At 36.1% G+C, this 19365-nt stretch overlaps 1 protein-coding gene across 2 annotated transcripts in view; it reads left to right on the top strand.

The window, feature by feature from the left end:
- LOC306870095 (A disintegrin and metalloproteinase with thrombospondin motifs 3-like) overlaps positions 1 to 19365 on the top strand; it is a 150667-nt gene that overhangs the window by 94442 nt on the left and 36860 nt on the right. For both annotated transcript variants that reach the window (XM_079417166.1, XM_079417165.1), the window contains 5 exons: positions 10076 to 10189; positions 10274 to 10419; positions 11279 to 11454; positions 15609 to 15742; positions 18362 to 18485. In XM_079417166.1, the coding sequence (XP_079273292.1) occupies positions 10076 to 10189; positions 10274 to 10419; positions 11279 to 11454; positions 15609 to 15742; positions 18362 to 18485 (694 nt within the window). The remainder of the gene's footprint in view (positions 1 to 10075; positions 10190 to 10273; positions 10420 to 11278; positions 11455 to 15608; positions 15743 to 18361; positions 18486 to 19365) is intronic.

Here is a 19365-nt window from a genome sequence, read left to right as displayed (position 1 = left end):
TGAAATGTTCTGTTACTCACTAATCATGCTTTACATGAAACAGTCGTTTCTCTTAAGACGTGATAAAAGTGGCCCCATTGTCAGTGTCAATAGAAACAATTAGATTGTAATGGGCTTGTAAACAAAATATTTATTAGGGATATTTGTTGCTTCTCCCATCTGCAGAGTAACATTTTAATGGAGTTTGTTGTTCAAAAAGGTCATTTTTCTGTAAAGCTTTTTTATCTTTTATTCCATGAGTGTTTTAGTGGTTAAGTTAAACCGTATTAATCAAAAAGTATGTCTAATTCATTGAAATCATGAAAGCAATAAGTTTACAAAAATCTAATTTTGTAGGTCCCTATATTTATTTGTTTTTCTGGATTGAAAGTTTTATGGATAATCAAAACTTACAGAGGTTTACTGTTAAAATGATTAATTGTTATTAAAGTTATTAAAGACTCAGAGCAGTTCTGGAGATGCTGTTCATGTATTTGTTCTTATTCCATGAGATGGCAGACGTTGAAAACACCTCACGTCATGTGCGCTAAAGTAGATGAAACCGTGAGTCTGCATCATTCATTCACACAGAGACACGGGGGACATGCAGAATTAGTATTTAAATAATCTTTTTGTGGTTTAAAATTTGTAGACCCAAGTCCATATAGCAATCTGATTTAGTGTACTGACCTACCTTTGATGTATTCCTTCAAATTCTGTGACATTCAACATTTATTGTCACGGGTTGGTGAGGCACAATAGCACGAAGACAACAGAGATAAACAAAAAGGTATTTTAATTAGCAAATCCAGCAGACAGGCAAGTAAACCAACATAACAGACGAGAACGAACCTAGACTAAGGGAGAACTGAGGACTTGTAAAGCATGAAACAAACAAAGGGAACTAATGAGATAATTAAGACAACAGGTATACTGAATGACTAATTAAACAGAATGGGGAAAACTAGGTCACACAGAAAACCACAGAAATATAACAGTTATATAGTAAATTCCATTTTTATGACTGGATTCTGCAACTCTGCGTTTTTCATATTGCGGAAATCATAGGGCCCAACTGATGAACAATTTAGAATTTTTCTAATTATGTTGGCTTGGCGAAGGCAGTACATATAAAAGAACATAATAAAAATTAGTGCTTGTGAGATTTTTTTTTTTCTTTCTCTAACTGCAGAGCAACGCGCAGCTTGGAAGCTCGCTCCGGACCACATTCATCCTCAAAAAATAAAGGATATCTAAACATTTAGTTTATACAGCTTTAATACATAAAACAGAATTAGAACAGAAAAAAGTCCTGTTACGTTTTAGCTAGTAACTTCCAACATGCATAGATCTTGACAAACTGCACCGCATTATTTTCACCCAATTAAAAAAAATTGCTATATTCCGTCGATCAGATCGAAATATTTAGTTCATAGAGCTGTCACACAATATACCAGACAGGCGCACTGAGGCGATGCAAAGAACAGCTCTATACTTCACGTTACGTTTTTATTTATAACTTCACGAAACATTTATAGATCTTGAACAACTACAAGTCATTATTTTCAGAAGATTCTCCCGATTACAAAGAGACCACATTTGCCATATTCCGTCTTAACTTCACTAAACTTGCATAGATTATTTCACATCCAGCTTGCCAACTCTGTTGAAGCTGTTGTCATAGCCTAGTATGCTTTTTATTAGAATAGAAAATAGCAAGAGTTCATTGAAAAATACTGTTGTATGTACAAATGTACATTTGATTTTTTTTTTTTCATTTCTGGATCTAAACACCTACCTAAAATCTGCTCTTTTATACTATTGTTTGCAATTTGTTTATCGCACAATTTATTTTCATAATACACTTGTTTGTTAGAATAGACAATTACAGCGGTCTATAAAAAATATTACCAGGATTCATACAAGCTGCTTAAAATGCCAGAAGTACTTGACGTTTAGTTTTTGAAATGAATGAAAACATTATGAATGAAATTAGTGTTTATTTTTTAGTAATGACAATTTTGGTCGTCATGAAAGCCTTCATTACAATACAAAATAGCAAGTGTCTATTGAACATTTTATGAAGACAATAACCGTTGTACTTTTTTTTTTTTCATCATTATATTATTTATATCGTATAATTGGTAAATAACCATTTAAAAAGTCACATAATAATCAATAGTTACTGCTTAAAATTACAATATTATATTATAAATAAACTAATCATTAAACATTTGTAATCATGATAGTAAATACTTTGAACATGTTTCATTTACGTTTCATTTAAGTGACAAAAAAAAAAACAAAGCATATAAATTCATTACATTTTCATAAACTTTTATAATGCCCAACAATGGTATGCAAAACCTGAAATCTCCTACATATCATCTATTTTATCTTATTTTAATCATTACTATTGACAGTATATTTCTGAAGTTGTCACACATAACTTAATGTACGTCCAACCGAAGAAGGGACACTATATTAGTTATCTATTTTCATATTGTGCATATAATAATACTCTCATAAGGACTCAGAATTTACTTGAAAAGAGACATGTCCATTGTGTAATTACATCATCTACACAAACCATTGTGCTTGGACCCAGATGATGGCCTTGAGTTAAACTGTATTGTTTCAGTTACCTTCTGTGTCGTTCCCCCAACGCTTCGGTTACAGGACTTTGAAATAACAAACAGGGAAAACAATAAAAGTGGTGATTTTTTTTTTTTTTCACATCCAGCTAGCCAAATCTGTTGAAGCTGTTGTCATAGCCTAGTAAGCTTTTTTATTAGAATATAATTTTTTGTAGCGGGGCAGCTCAAGAACACCGGACACACAAGTACTCTGGCTCTTTTGCCCCAAGGCTGCAGATGCCAAGCCAACATTTAAAGTTTGATCTCGAACTTTAGCTTCTAGTTGTGTTTTTATGTGCAATTACAATGAATGCTGAATGAGGTCTTGACATTTCAAAAATGTTTTATAAAAACACTGTTATGAAAAGCTATAAATCATAAAAGTTATGTTAAAAATCTTTTTAAGTCATACAATAGCCATAAAAGAAAGAATGACATATCGGTTTGGATCAAATTGAAGGTGTGTAATGGCAGAATGTATTTTTATTTATTTTTTGTTAACTTGTATGTATGCAGTGACATGGAAACAGCTACATATCTTTTTTCTGTATTGTGATGCACATCCTATTATGGAGAAATGATTAGAGAAGTTCACTGTGTGACATTTAAATAAAAAGGCAGCAAAAAGGAAAAAGAAACACACACACATTAATTATACACAATAACAAGTCAATAACTTGCATTTAGAAGATAGATGGGGTGAATTGCATTTCATGCTAACTTTAATAACATGACAGAAGAATATTCAGTAATCTAAACTGGCTTCACCTAGAGTGCAGTGCATAAAAGCCTTGAGCCAGTAACAAAGCTAAAGACAACTGATATCCTTTAGTCCAATTGCTTGCCAAGGGACTTGTTAGAAGCTTTTGATCATAGAATTTTTATTGTTGCAAATTGCATTTTTACATTTTATATCACCCCACCCACCGTACATAATCTTACCCAGCCCTAACAAACAATCCCCAATTAGTACACAATAACAAAAAAAAACATGCATATACACTTATACGTACACACGCATGGCATAATTAAGAAAAACATGATACAATAAGGGGTGTACATATATCTCCACTCAATCCACGTCTAAGATTTGTAAATCATTAAAGAATGTGATAAATTGTTGCCATTTTCCAAAAAAAGATTCCCCCCTACCTCTGATATTGTACTTAATTTTTTCAAGTTTTAGAAAGAATACCAAATCTTTGAGCCAAACTGAAATAGAGGGGGGTTGAGGGGAGGTCCAAGACAACAGATTCTGCGCCTAGCAAGAAGAGATGCAAAAGCTATGACGTCAGCCTGTCTCCGGCTTAACGGCTGACACCGAGAAGGAACACCAAAGATTGCAATCAAAGGGCAAACAATTAATTCGACCCCTAGGACATCAGAAAGTATTTTAAAGATGGAATTCCAAAAGTTTTGCAACTTGGAACAAAATGCAAACATATGACTAAGGTTACATGGTGAAAGTTTACATTTATCACACAAGCCTGAAACATTGGGATATATTTTAGAAAGTTTTGCCTTCGAAAGATGAGCTCTGTGAATCGTTTTAAATTGTATAAAGCTAAGTCTAGCACATGAGGTGGTGGTACGTACATTGTCTAATACTCTACTCCAGTAGTCATCCTCAAACTCGAGGTCAAGTTCCTCTTCCCAAGCCCTGATTATTTTAATGTTGTGAGAATTATCCTTTGACAAGATAATTGCATATATTTTAGAGATAATCCCACCCATATGAAGATTCAATTTAAATGCCTCCTCCCATGGAGTCTTTGTAGGCAGGGAGGGAAACCCAGAGAACAGAGAGGAGGCACAGTGCCTAATTTGAAAGTATCGAAATAGGTGAGAGGAAGGTAGATTAAATGATAACGATAATTCAGAAAAACTTGCAAACACATTATTAATGAAAAGATCTTCAAAGCATTTCAGACCTTTCTTTTCCCAGAGAGAGAATACGGAATCTGAGAAGGGGGGAAGAAAGAGATGATTTTTATGTATTGGAGCCATGGTTGATGCTGAGGTAAATTTGAAATGACGTCGAAATTGAAAGAATATTTTAAGAGAAGAGCATACTATTGGATTGTCCGTGTAATGTGAAGGGGACATGGGAAGAGAAGTGAACACCATAGCAGGGAGAGATGATGAAATACAAGACTTAGCTTCTAAGTTGCACCATGGTAAAGAGGAGTCCTGTACCCAGAACACCAACTTCTGAATATTTGCTGCCCAATAATAATACATAAAATTGGGCAGGGAAAGCCCTCCACTTAGTCAATTTTTTTGAAGCAAAATTTTGGAAACTCTAGGAGTTTTACCTGCCCATATAAAAGAGGAGATTAATTTATCTATATTCTTGAAGAAAGATTTGGGTAGAAACAAAGGAATAGCTTGAAAGAGGTAAAGAAATTTGGGGAGAATATTCATTTTTACAGCGTTTATCCTACCTAATGGAGATAATGGAAGAGCCGCCCATCTTAAAAAAGCTGACTTCATGTATGAAACTAACCGTGCAAAATTTGCTGCTTTTAAGGCAGAATAAGAAAGGGTAACATTTACACCAAGATACTTGAATTTAGAACTCTCCAAGTGGAAAGGTAAGTCATTCTGTTTTAATTTTTGGCCAGACTGATTTATGGGTAAACATTCACTCTTCTGCAGGTTTAGTTTATATCCAGAAAATTTCCCAAAATCATCTAATAGATGTATTATCTCAGGAATAGATGCAATTGGATCGGCAACGTAGAGTAATAAGTCGTCAGCGTATAAGGCTAATTTATGTTCGATTCCCTTGCGGATTATACCTTGAAAAATAGGAAATGTTCTAAGCATTATTGAAAGGGGCTCAATGGCTATGGCAAAAAGTAATGGAGATAGGGGGCATCCCTGGCGTGTACCCCGTGATAAGGTAAAATACTCAGAATTAACACTATTAGTAGAAACTGAAGCTTGTGGGTCAACATATAGTAAACGTATCCATGATATCAATCCCTCACCAAAACCAAACTCCTTCAGAGCTCTAAACAGATAAACCCACTCTATCCTATCAAATGCCTTTTCGGCATCTAACGAAATGATCACCTCAGAGGAAACACTATTTTGTCTTGAGTATAAAATATTAAAAAGAGTACGAATGTTAGAGAATGAATACCGTCCTTTAATGAATCCAGTTTGTTCCTCTGAGATAATACTAGGAAGTACTACCTCTAAACGAGAGGCTAAAATCTTAACATCAACATTGAGGAGGCTAATAGGTCTGTATGAGTTACATAATGTTGGGTCCTTCCCATCTTTAGGCAATAGAGTTATAGATGCTTGTCTCAGTGTTAGGGGCAATATACCTTGATCTAAAGATTCCTCAAATACAGACAAAAGAAGCAGGGCCAGTTTGACATGAAATTTCTTATAAAATTCGGAAGGCAACCCGTCTGGGCCAGGGGATTTCCTAGATTGTAATGAATTAATTGATTTAGTGATCTCCTCTAAGGTGATGGGTTCATCAAGTTCAGGCACTAAAAGAGGATCAACCCTAGGGAAGTTGATACGCCCAAGAAATTGGTTCATTTCTTCTAAATGGCCAGAAGCTTCAGTCTTATATAGAATAGAGAAAAAGTTTTTAAAAGTTGAGTTAATCTCCACAGAATCTGAGGATAATGCTCCATCAGGCCGTGCAATTTGAGTAACAAATCGAGAAGCTGCTCGATTGCGAAGCTGATGGGCCAGGAGGCGACTGACCTTATCCCCATACTCGTAGTAATTACCACGCGTGCGTAATAAAAGTCTCTCTGCCTCACCTGTGGTTAACAGATTGAATTCTGCCTGCAAATTAAGCCTTTGTTTATGTAGCTCCGGAGTCGGTCTATGAGCGTATTGGTCATCTAAAGCTTGAATACTGTCAGATAACTTTTTAATCTTATTCCTCCGTTCTTTATTAACATAAGCAGAGTAAGAAATTATCTGTCCTCTTAAAAAGGCCTTCAAAGTTTCCCACAGTAAGGAGTAAGAGATTGAATCGGTCTGATTGGTAAGTAGAAAGTCATCTATTGAATTAGAAATATATTCACAGAATGCTAAATCAGATAGAAGTAAAGAATTGAACCGCCAGGGTGGTCGAAAAGTGTGAAATGGAAATAAAAGAATGTCAAGACTTAGAGGGGCATGGTCTGAAATAACAATGGGCAGATATTCAGAGTTTACAACTTGAGGAATTAGAGAATTATTGATAAAAAAATAATCTATACGAGAGAAAGATTGATGGACACATGAGTAAAATGAGTATTTCCTCACAGTGGGATTAAAGGGTCTCCATGGGTCAATATAACCATTCTGAGCCATAAACGCAGAAAAAACCTTTGACATGGCAGAGGGAGCTTTCATAACAATGCTTGATTTATCCAAATCAGGATCAATAACACAGTTTAAATCTCCCCCAAATATCAAAAGATGTGTGTTCAAAGCTGGGAACTTTGACAACAAATCCTGAGCAAAGTGAGCATTATCAAAGTTTGGGGCATATACATTTGCTAAAACTACTGGTGTTTGTGAAATTTTCCCTTTCACAATTACATATCGACCATTCATATCAGAAATAACATTGTCAATAGAAAAGTGCACAGTCTTGTTAATCAAAATGGCAACTCCTCTGGACCTGGAATCAAAGTTCGAATGAAAAATGTGTGATGTCCAGCGAGTTTGGAGCCTGCATTGATCCTTAAGACGCAGATGAGTTTCCTGGAGGAATACAACGTCAGGTTTTTGTAGTTTCAAATGTGTCAAAACTTTGGATCTTTTAATGGGGCCATTCAGTCCTTTCACATTCCAACTCAAGAATCTAATTGAGCTTCTAGTATTGTCCATCAGGTTAGGTTAATATAAGAGAGGAGGCCACAAGCAGAAGAAGGAAAAAAAAAAAGGGAAAAAAAAAAAAAAAGAAAAGAGAAAAATTTAATTGGGGAAAAAAACCACCATCCCGCCCCCACCCCACCCGGAACATCACTCAATTTCTTCTCTCCATTCCCAAACAATGGAGGCAGAACACCAAAACTCGGGAACCTCCGATGCTCAAACTGTATCTATTCCCATTTATGTCGTATGAAGTCACTCCCGAACATATGGAGTAACAAAGAACAGTCATTTTAGGCACCATGAAAACATTTATCTAAACTCACTTGGTTAACAGTGATCAATTATCAGAGTACTGCTTATAAAATAGTGTCGTTTTGCATACTTATCTCTACATAATACCTAGGAAGTTGAATACCGTTTGTTAAACCATCGCTGTGGTTCTTTGGGACAGTCGAATTGAAACTTCTCATCGTCGAGGTCAATCATCAGGCGTACGGGGAATTTAAGAGAGAACCTCACGTTCTTCTCACGCAGGTTGTTTCTCACAGCTGAAAATGCCGCCCTCCTCTTAGCAACGCTGGAGTTGAGATCAGGAAAAATGAAGACCTTACGATTCTGATAGAAGAGCTGGTTCCAATTCCCACGCCGAACAACCTTTTCTTTATCGCCATAGTAATGAAACCGCACGATCATTACTCTAGGCCTTTGATTCTCCCGGTCAGCCGAAGGTGCGGGGCCAATACGGTGCGCTCTATCCAGCAGCGGGGGAGTGGGAAAGATTTCTGACCCGAGCACATCCTGGAAAAATTGAGACATGAACGTAACCGGATCGCTCCCTTCTGCTCGCTCGGGGATGCCGATGACCCGGAGATTGCAACGCCGAGAGCGCGACTCCAAGTCCTCCACTTTATCGGTGAGTTGCTTGTTAGCCGAAGTCAACTTTAGCACCGTCTGTTCCAGTGCTACAATGCGGTCGCTTTAATCATTCAAATGCTGATCAAGCTCGTCAATGTGCCGTCCTTGTGATTCAATGCTCGATTTAAAACTCTCAAAGGACGCAACAACCGGCGCAAGAGCAGAGTCGATGGCTGATTTTACCTGTTCTGCGATGGTAGATGATAGCTCGGAAATCAGAGTAACACGAAGATTTTCCAGCTCCAACGGCAGTTTGTCGGCATGACTCTCTGTCGCGGCCGCTGACGATTTAAGTTTCCGTTGCCTTTCAGAAGCCATAAGTCCTTCCAAGCTACAATCGTCGAATAAGTAGTTTGAAAAATAGACCAAGTATGTTTAATGTTTCAGGCAGCCTGAAAAATATAATAGATAGACAAAATGTTCGGGAGCTAACCTCAAGCGTGTCTTCTCACTCACATGCTCAGCCGGAAGTCCGTTAGAAGCTTTAAATGGAAGTTCATTTTACAAAAACGGTCTTCCCCAGCTATGCCTACAACATTGTGCCATCTCTCCCTTGGGCACATCTGTCCATTTATTAACCATATGTCTGAGCCTTTGTACTCCACGCGGCACTGCAAATAAGCAGCACTATTTTGGTGAAGAACTCAGACATGAACCTTGTATTTCAGTTGTCATCTATTAGTTTCCTCTCTCATTCTTTTATTCCAGACTGCCATTTTAATTATTTGTTTTTCGGGGGGGGGAGTAAAGTATTTGCAAAATACTGCTTCGATCCTTTGCATTGTAAAATGTGTACTACGTACTCCTGTGTTTAATTAAAAGAAAAAGTAGTGAACAGAAGTCCAGCTGTGTGTCTATCGGCCTCCAATGGACAACAGTGTCATTTCAATAATTATCTTCACTTTCATTCCGAATCACATTCATTTGTTATAATCAAACCCCTGTAAATTTAGTGATAAATTACTGTTGCCCTGTTTCATGTAAAAATAAATAAATAAATGTAATTTGGTTGTGACAGATGGCCATGAAAATGACATTATAATGTGTACATCTGATGTGCTTTACCAGCTAACAACTGTGTAGAAACCATAACTGATTTGAAGCAGAATAGCAGCACAATGCAACAAAAGCCAATAGAACCCAGTTACAATCAGTGATTCTGTCTCCTAACAACAAGACAAATGAATTTGCAGCATTCTCTTTCATGTGTCAAATATAGACTGGCTCAAGCTGTTGCGGTGCAATGTGACAACGGTCACACCTGGTGTAGACATAGTGTCAGGTGGCACGCGATGACAGATGGGTAAATTTCACTCTGAAATATTGATGTATGCTTGTTCATCCCTTCAGACGGAACATATACACTCTTTTTTCTGAAATTACACTACAAGGCGAAGGGAATGTACTCATTTGTGTCATAATGTGTCATTTGCAGTAAACAAAATTCTCTTTTTCCATCCACAGATTAATTTATGGGTGTCTAGCCGTAGCAGTAGCTCCAGAGTGCCACTGGCAGCCTCGAGGGAAAAATCAATTCTTTTTATTTTTTTACTGAATCTCTTCTCAAGCACGTTCCTAAGAGGAAAAAAATTGTCAGGGCTTATCTCTGGTGGAATTGCTGCTCGGCCAATAAAGTTCAAAATTATTACGCTCTCTTTTAAAATGCCAAGAAACCAACCATGGGCGCTTTTCTCTCTCTTCAGTTTCGCACGTTTGATCCATGTAAGCAGCTGTGGTGCAGTCATCCAGATAACCCTTACTTCTGCAAGACCAAAAAAGGGCCTCCTTTGGACGGGACTGAATGTGCACCTGGGAAGGTAATTTAATGTGTCCACATTTTGATAGGCCTACTTTGTCCTGTTGTTCCCAATTTTATTCTGTCTCACTCCTTCCCCTTGTAGTGGTGCTACAAAGGTCACTGCATGTGGAAGAATTCCAACCAAGTGAAGCAAGATGGAGCCTGGAGTGCCTGGAGCAAGTATGGCTCCTGCTCTCGCTCCTGTGGGACGGGTGTCCGCTTCAGAACCCGCCAGTGCAACAACCCTGTGTATGTTATCTACTGTACTCACAGTCAGGATTGCTAATGAAGATCACTGGCACCCTAGTGTAATTTCCATAATCAGATTCAGTCATCATATGGATGGTTGCAGTTTCTTTGAAATGAAAAGAACTAAGTGTCTAGAAATAAAGCATACAGGCAGCAGGGTTGAACACGATTGACTCTAGCCAATGAGACGAAAGGTCAATCACAACCTTAGCATTCCTCTGATATAAAGGTTAGTTTGTCCCTTATATCAGTTTTATTCCATTAACTCTTAATGATAGATATTTTATAAAAGTATGAAGTAGTCTGATTACCTGTTTACATTCATAAATCTCTTTTATTGAGAAACATCTGCATAGGGTATTTTTAATTAGAGGAGCTGCCATCTTTGCTGTCTAAATGGAATTTTCTTTTTGAGGAGTATTTTTTTGTGCTTCTTAATTAGCATGCATGCTATGAGAATGAAGGAAGCAAGAGAGCTAGAATTTTTTTTTAATGCCAGCACATTAGTGTGCTAGTTGTATGAGTGCTTGTTAAGGACTTGTTAAACGGCATTCGAGTTGAGCAGATACTCACACTTACAGCAAATATGCATGATTGAAAATTCAAAGTTAGGCTTAATATAAAATGCCGAGATTAAACTGTTGTAAAAATGTTGCATTCCATCAAAACATTGATTAGGTTGGCTGAATTCAGATCTAATTATTTAATGTGGTGAAAGAAGGCACAGATGTGTTTCTAATATCTGTAATATTAACTTTGTTTTCATTAATCTTGGTTATTGACTGCTCTTTAAACCACAGACTTGAATGTTTAAAGTAATTTGTTGACCTTTGTTTGAACATTATCTGTTATCTGTTAGTCCATCTAATGGAGGTCAGGACTGTCCAGGGGTGAACTATGAGTACCAGCTGTGTAACATAAATGATTGCCCCAAACACTTTGAGGACTTCAGAGCTCAGCAATGTGAACTTCGCAACTCCCACTTTGAATACCAGAATGCCAAACACCACTGGCTTCCCTATGAACACCCAGACGGTGAGTTTGTCAGATTATAAAGCAGTGTCATTTGGGGATATGCATTTAAATAACAGATATGTATATTCCAGGTTGTTGTGGTTTTCCAAGAGCACTAAAATAGAGTGCAACAACGCTTGCCCACTTTTTTAGCAGCCTTGTTCTGGAAGTATTTCTCCCATAAAAGAGAGAGATTGTACTGATTCATATAATGAAGTATATTATTTTTGCTGAAACGCATTGTTTGGCAGCCATATTTCTTGTGTGTCACATCCAGTTTTCACATTGCTTCGTGTTTCTTCATGACTCTTTTGTGGAAATTAAACAATATATACCGCCAATTTCGCCAAGCCCTAATTTTATTCCCGACACAGTAAGACAACAACAGATTTTCTCTGCCATGCATTCACAATTACGAAACTGGCACTCTGTGTTTTGAAGGAGCAGGGACAGCGTGTAGCAAAATCAGTAGAGACCAGCTTAGCTGTCCACACGCACAGCTTGTAAATGTGTTCTCCCTCCTGGCAGAACCACAGCACATCCATTCCAATTGTGGTCAAGTCCACTTTCCACAGTGTGTTCAGCTCAAGAAGCGAAGGCATTTAGAGTGCCTTCACATGCAGGGTGACAGTGTCATTATGAGTGTCATTTTTGTCAAACTTACTGCAGTCGCTTTATGTGATGTTTTCTGTCCTTTGCCATTTATTTTTGGGCTATTTATACATACTTTTGTTATACTTTTGAGAATGATAAGAAATTTGCTTTTGAAAAGCCTACATTGTTCAACACTATAGCCAGTGAAAATCATCACTAAAAGCCACGGTAACACATTTTATAATAATGTTCAGTTGTAAGTCATTCATACGTGATTAGTTAATGATGAACAAATCATTTACAAAGCATCACTATACATTCAAAAATGATTAAGTAACATTCTAACGATTTACAAATCTGCCTTAAGTTATCTTTAAAAAATAGCATAATCAAACAGATCCTTAGTATATGGTTAATAGTTACTATAAGTTACTAGTTAATATATTATTAATCACTAGAAATGTCAACATTGTACTATCATCTCAATAAACATTATAAATAATTTACAAAGCTTTCTGCATCCCCTAATCTAGTGTAAATTATTCATCACTTGTAAATGTGTTACACATCATTTGTAGATCTTTCTTACCTGTTACAAATTATCTGTAGGTGTATACAAGGCATTTACAACACTTTCTGCATCCCCTAATCTAAAGTGTAAACTACTCATCAGTTGTGAATATTTTACAAACCTTCCGGTTACAGGTTGTTTGTGTGTGTGTGTGTGTGTGTGTGTGTATATATATATATATATATATATATATATATATATATATATATATATATATATATATATATATATATATATATATATATATTTACGCACATACAATCTGTAACTGGAAGTTACACTGTGACACTGTGCACATATGTTAATATTTAACATTAACAAGTGTTCCTTGATTTAAAGAAAGCCTTTGACACTGTTAATCATAGAATCCTTATGTCTATGTTATCTTGTTTTCATTTCTCATTACATACACTAAACTGGATAGAGTCATATCTATCAGATATATTTCAGTGTGTTAGAGTACAAAATCACCTATCCAATGATTTAGGTACATCAACTGGTGTTCCGCAAGGATCTATCTTGGGTCCAATGCTTTTTGCTATGTATCTAAATAATTGTCATCTTGTATGTCCTGGTATTAATATACAAATGTATGCAGACGATACAGTAATTTATATACATGGTAATAGTCTGACACAAGTTGCAAATGAACTTACGAATTCTATGGTTAATGTGTCGGCATGGCTAAAAGTGAATCGCTTACAACTAAATGTGTCCAAAACAGTTTTTCTCTTTTCATGTTTTTCTCTAAGTCTAACAGTATTATTAAAGAGCGATTAGAGATTACATGCCATTAGAGACAGCTAAAATGTATATGTATTCTATGATTATTTCTCACGACTTACTGTTTAACCACCTGATCTTAGGCGAGTTCAGTGACTCTAAGTGTACATTTGTAAAAGGACTAATGGTTTTAAAGTTTTCGAAAAGAAATCGTTACATTATCATCATTGTCCAATACTGAAAAAATATAATTTGTTAAACTGGGAAAACATGATTAAGTATGCAAATGTATGCTTGATGTATAAAATTATTTATCTTCTCCGCCTCTTGGTCAGTTCGTATTAGAACAACTGATTATGGCTCTACAAGAGGCACATAAAGAGGAGACTGTATCCTACCGCTTAGACGAAGTAATTTTAGTCAGTCTACTTTTTCTGTCAAAGCTGCACAAGAATGGAATACTATTGCTACAACTATAAGCGATCTAGACACATATGCTTTATTTAGGGTTCAATTGAAGAATTGGAGATTCGTCAACACTAGAATTTTATATCTGCTAGCTATCCTATTATTGTTTGTATCTTGTTTGCATTGTTTTAAATTGATCTAATTGTTTCCAATAGACTACTGTATGATTTGTATTGTGTAATTATAAAATTTTCTAGTATGTATTTTAATAAAATTTTCTTTAGGCTGACTTGTAACATCTTATCCAGGGACTACGGGTGAAAAATAGCCTTTGGCTAATTCTGGTACTTTTAGAGGAATGTTGTATTAATGTACAATGTCCCTGTCAACTAAATAAAAAAAAAAAAAAAAAAAATTAAAGGCTGCTTGTGATAGGCTTTGGTTCATCATGTGACTCTCATCACCACCTGCTTTTGGTTATCAGCATATTACAAAGGTACAAAACAGAATTCAATACTTCAATAGGTTGGTATATTGACATTATATCAGTTAATGAAATTACAGTGTTTAACTGTAAATTTAAGTTAAAACTGTAAAACCTAAAATGTTGCTACTGTATTTTTTTACTGTAGAATTCTGGTAACCACAGCTGCCGGGTTTTTACCGTAAATTTTACGGATTTATTTTTTACATGAATTTTCATTTTGTGTGGATTAGTAAACTGTAGAATTAATCCCACATAATTGTGAAGGCATGCTTCATAATTATTTAAGTTACTTGACTAAGCAATTCAACAAGTTTTCCTAGTGTTGTAGTGTGTAAATTACCATGTTAATATTCACACTCCATACATTCATTTCATTGCCTTCCATTACTGTGCTGTGCTGAAAATGATGTCATTTACTCCTGTCATTCCAAACCTGTATGACTTTTTCTTTTCTGAAACATAAAAGGTTTAGAACATTATGTGGGCGTGTAAATGCTGATATAATTTTAATTTTTGGATGAACTACTCTTTTAAACTTTGGTGCTATTTTTCTTTTGACTAAACATTTTAGGGAGTTATTCTAATGGTATTATGTAGAAGTGTAATAGTTTAATCAGGTGGCAAATGTCAGACATAGTTCAAAACTGGAGATCAAGACCTAAAAAAGCACATTTTCATCTTACTTGTGTTACACCCCAGGACTGTTTGTTTTCATTCCCCATATGTTCTGCATGACCTACGTTCCCCTCATGTTTGATTGTGTCATTATGTTCAGGTGTGTTTAGTCATTATTCTCATTTACATTCCCCATATAAGTTGTATTCTGGTCAGTGTTTGTTTGTCCGGTCTCGTCAACGTTACCTGTGTGTGTGTGTGTATCCTGTCTACCTGATGTGGATTACCTTTATGTGGGAGTATTAAAGACTGTTCATTATCTTCTTTGTATACGGGCATTTCTCCTACACCGCACCCTGAGAACTTGTATATTATATTATACTACTCATTATGCTTGATTATACTGTATAGCCTCTAAAAATCCTGGGTTAAATACAACCCAGCGCTGGGTAAAATATGGACGAACCCAGCGATTGGGTTGTTTAGACACAGCAGTTGGATTACTGCCCAGACGGTTGTTAAACATTTAACCCAACTGTTGGTTGAACACAACCCAGCATGTGTTCTGTTCTGTCCAATATTTACTCAGTACTGGGTTGTATTTAACCCAAAGTTTTTAGTGTACAAGTTTTATTGGTTGAATATTAACATTGATTCCCCTATAACTTTATCTTAATTGAATGATACAGCAAACAACAGTGCACACAACTGAGTCAAGCTGTATTTTGCGGTCTTTCTTATTAAATAATATTTCTTTATGTTTTTCTATATTTTCAGCCAGCAAAAGATGTCACCTTTATTGCCAATCAAAAGAAACGGGTGACATGGCTTACATGAAGCAGCTGGTGCATGATGGGACAAGGTGCTCTTACAAAGACCCGTATAGCATCTGTGTACGCGGAGAGTGTGTGGTAAGTATTTGAGTTTCATTATGGATTTCAAGTATTATTTCATAGTTACAGTTGTGGTCAGAATTATTGGAACCCTTGGTAAATATGATCAAAGAAGACTGTGAAAATTAACCTGCTTTGTTAATCCTTTTGATCTTTTATTTAAAAAAATCACAAAAAGCTAACCTTTCATTGGATAATAAGAATTTAAAATGGGGGGAAATATCATTATGAAATAAATGTTTTTCTCAAACACACGTTGGACACAATTATTGGCACCTTTTTATTCAATACTTTTTGAAACCTCCATTTGTCAGTTTAACAGCTCTAAATCTTCTCCTATAATGCCTGATGAGGTTAGAGAACACCTGACAAGAGATCAGAGACCATTCCTTCATCCAGAATCACTCCAGATCCTTTAGATTCACAGCTCCATGACGGTGCTTCTTCTCTTCAGTTCACCTCACTCATTTTCTACAGGGTTCAGGTCAGAGGACTGGAATGGCCAGCAGAAGCTTGGTATTGTGCTCAGTGACCCATTTTTGTGTTGTTTTTGAGGTTTGTGTTTGGATTATTGTACGGTTGGAAGATCCAAACATGGCCCATTATAAGATTTCTAATAGAATCAGTCACTTATTGATTTTTTTATCTGTTGGTATTTGATAGAATCCATGATGCCATGTGTCTGAACAAGATGTCCAGGACCTCCAGCAGAAATATAGGCCCACAACATCACAAATACAGCAGTATATTTCATTGTACACATGGGGTACTTTTTATCCCTGTGTTCACCAAACCCATCTTGAGTGTTTGCTGCTAAAAAGCTAATTTTTTAGTTTCATCTGACCATAGAAGCCAGGCCCATTTGAAGTGCCAGTCCTGTCTGATAACTGAATATGCTGGAGTTTGTTTTTGGATGAGCTAGGAGAATTTTTCTTGAAATCCTCCCAAACAACATGTGGTGATGTAGGGGCTGTTTGACAATTTTTTTTTTTAAGGTTTTCTGTCCCCGAGACTCAACTATTTTCTGCAATTCTCCAGCTGTGATCCTTGAAGAGTCTTTAGCCACTCAAACTCTCCTTCTCACCATGCATTAGGACGATATAGACACACGTCCTCTTCCAGGCAGTTTCATTACATTTTCTGTTGATTGGAAATTCTTAATTATTGCCCTGATGGTGGAAATGGGGATTTTCACTGCTCTAGCTCTTTTCTTAAAGCCACTTCACTAATTTGTGAAGCTCAATTATCTTTTGCTGCACATCAGAAATATATTCTTTGTTTTTTCTCATTGTGATGGATGATTAAGGGAATTTGGGCTTTGTTTTCCCTCCTATTTATATTTCTGTGAAACAGGAAGCCATGGCTGGATAATTTCATGTTCATAATCACCCTACGTAGAGTGCTCAAAATTGTGAATATGAATGGGAGTATACTTCAGAGATATTTTACTCTTAAGAATTTCTAGGGGTGCCAATAATTGTGTCCAACGTGTGTTTGAGAAAAACATTTATTTCATAATGATATTTCCCCCCATTTTAAATTCTTATTATCCAATGAAAGGTTAGCTTTTTGTGAATTTTTTTAAATAAAAGATCAAAAGGATTAACAAAGCAGGTTAATTTTCACAGTCTTCTTTGATCATATTTACCAAGGGTTCCAATAATTCTGACCACAACTGTATATGCTTCCTTTTCAGATCAAATACATAATTACCATTTTCTCCCAACAGAGATTGTTATTTTTAACCTGATTTGACTTTATTTTCATTAAGATATCTTAACATAATCTGGTTTGGGGAACTAATTTCCTGGCAAGATGCACTTAGTAGATGCTCACAGGGCAAACAAAATATCTTTCCTTTTCATTGATTGCCTTAGTTTTGGGCCTAGTTATGCCGTAAAACACCAGCGTTCAGTGTAGAGGGACATTACCTTGTCTGACATTAAAGTACACATCTGACTCACTGTACGCGCAGACTTGTGTTGACTAAAATGCTTGCAAGACCAATTTGAAACTTCTTACACACTTCTGAATATGTAAAAATTAGTCTACACTTGTTATTGTAAGTGCAGGCAAATCTGTCACACTGTACAGCCTTGTTATTTACTGTTATAAATTTGTGAGTTGCCTCTGTTGTTTGTCGCTGAGCAACTGAGTCTGACAGTGCAGTGTGTACAGGATGAGTGCCACTTCACAGTGAATGGTGTTTGAAGAATGGATATCTCTGGATGGAGTTGATGGAATGGACAATGAATAGTGATTAGCTTTTGGGAGGAAATGATTGATAGTGTGTCAGCTAGTGTACAGAAGCTTTAGGATTTATTTGCAGATATATATCACCTTTTTAAAAGGTTTTGTTCAGCAAACTTCTGCAGTGTGTCTCATATTTGTCTATGTAATTTTGTACTTTCGAAAGAAAAATAACTGTTTCTTGATTACACTTTTCTTCTGTGACCAAATTAGCAACATGCGAGTTACTTCAACCATCACAAGCAGCTTTAGTTTCATGATATCAGATGCAGACATATCCAAAGATGAAAGCTTGAAGTATTTCTGATAGCACCTCGTGCCTCTTTTCTCAGTGTGTCTTGCATATCCCTCTTTCTCTCTCTCTCTCTCTCTCTATCTTTTCTTCAGAAAGTGGGCTGTGACAGGGAAATTGGCTCCAATAAAGTGGAGGATAAGTGTGGTGTGTGTGGAGGTGACAACTCCCACTGCCGAACTGTAAAAGGAACCTTCACCCGTGTGCCTAAGAAAGCCGGTAAGATACTTTCCTCTTTCCTGGGCCACTGACGTGCAGTATTTTACAGGTATGAGAGAGTTCTTTATTCTAGACTGCAGCCCTGTCATTAAGTTTCAGAGTCTTCTAGTTTAAGGACACTGCTATTTTTCTCCTAAAAGTAAAGTGAACTCCAACTAAGTTATAATGCTGTTTTGAGATTTGAGTTCACTCATTTATATTTCATATATGATATATTTATCATATTATATATGACATCTCAGAAACACCAGATGTCTTTATTAGATTTATGCATGTGTGATTTTATTAATAAGCATTATTATTATTTTAGTATTCAAGGAGAAGTGTGAAAATTGCTTTTAATTATTTGTTAGCACAAGACTACTTTGCATACTCACAGAGAACCTCTTTTGTTTTAAAGTTCATTTTAGAGTTTTAAACTGTGTTCAATGTTGTATGAATTGAAGTGCAAAGCAACTACCTGTTTACCGAAAAATAGGAATGGGGATGAAATTAGGTTAGGATTGGAGAAGTTCATCACTCTTGAAACTAAAGGTGCTTAAAAGGTACTTCCCAGCGATATCATAGAAGAACCATTATTGGTTCCATAAAGAACCATTCAGTTAAAGGTTCTTTAAAGAACCATCTCTTCCTTACCTTTTTATAATCCGAAGAATGTTCTTCAGATGTTAAAGGTTCTTTATGAAACCATTTAGACAAAGTTATTCTATGGCATCGTGAAGCACCTTTATTTTTAAGAGTGTGGATAAGATTGGGATGGGTGATAAGAGAAAAAAAAATTCTCTTGAGATAAGAGAAGTTTTACAGCAACAGAGAACAAAGGAGCTTGTATTTGGAATTCAGTCACATTCTTAATAGATATTCAGAGATTTAAAAATGT

Source organism: Barbus barbus (genome assembly GCF_936440315.1).
Source record: "Barbus barbus genome assembly, chromosome: 5".
Lineage (NCBI taxonomy): Eukaryota > Metazoa > Chordata > Actinopteri > Cypriniformes > Cyprinidae > Barbus > Barbus barbus.
Note: the sequence above shows the minus strand (reverse complement) of the source record. Positions and strands in the feature narration are given on the sequence as shown.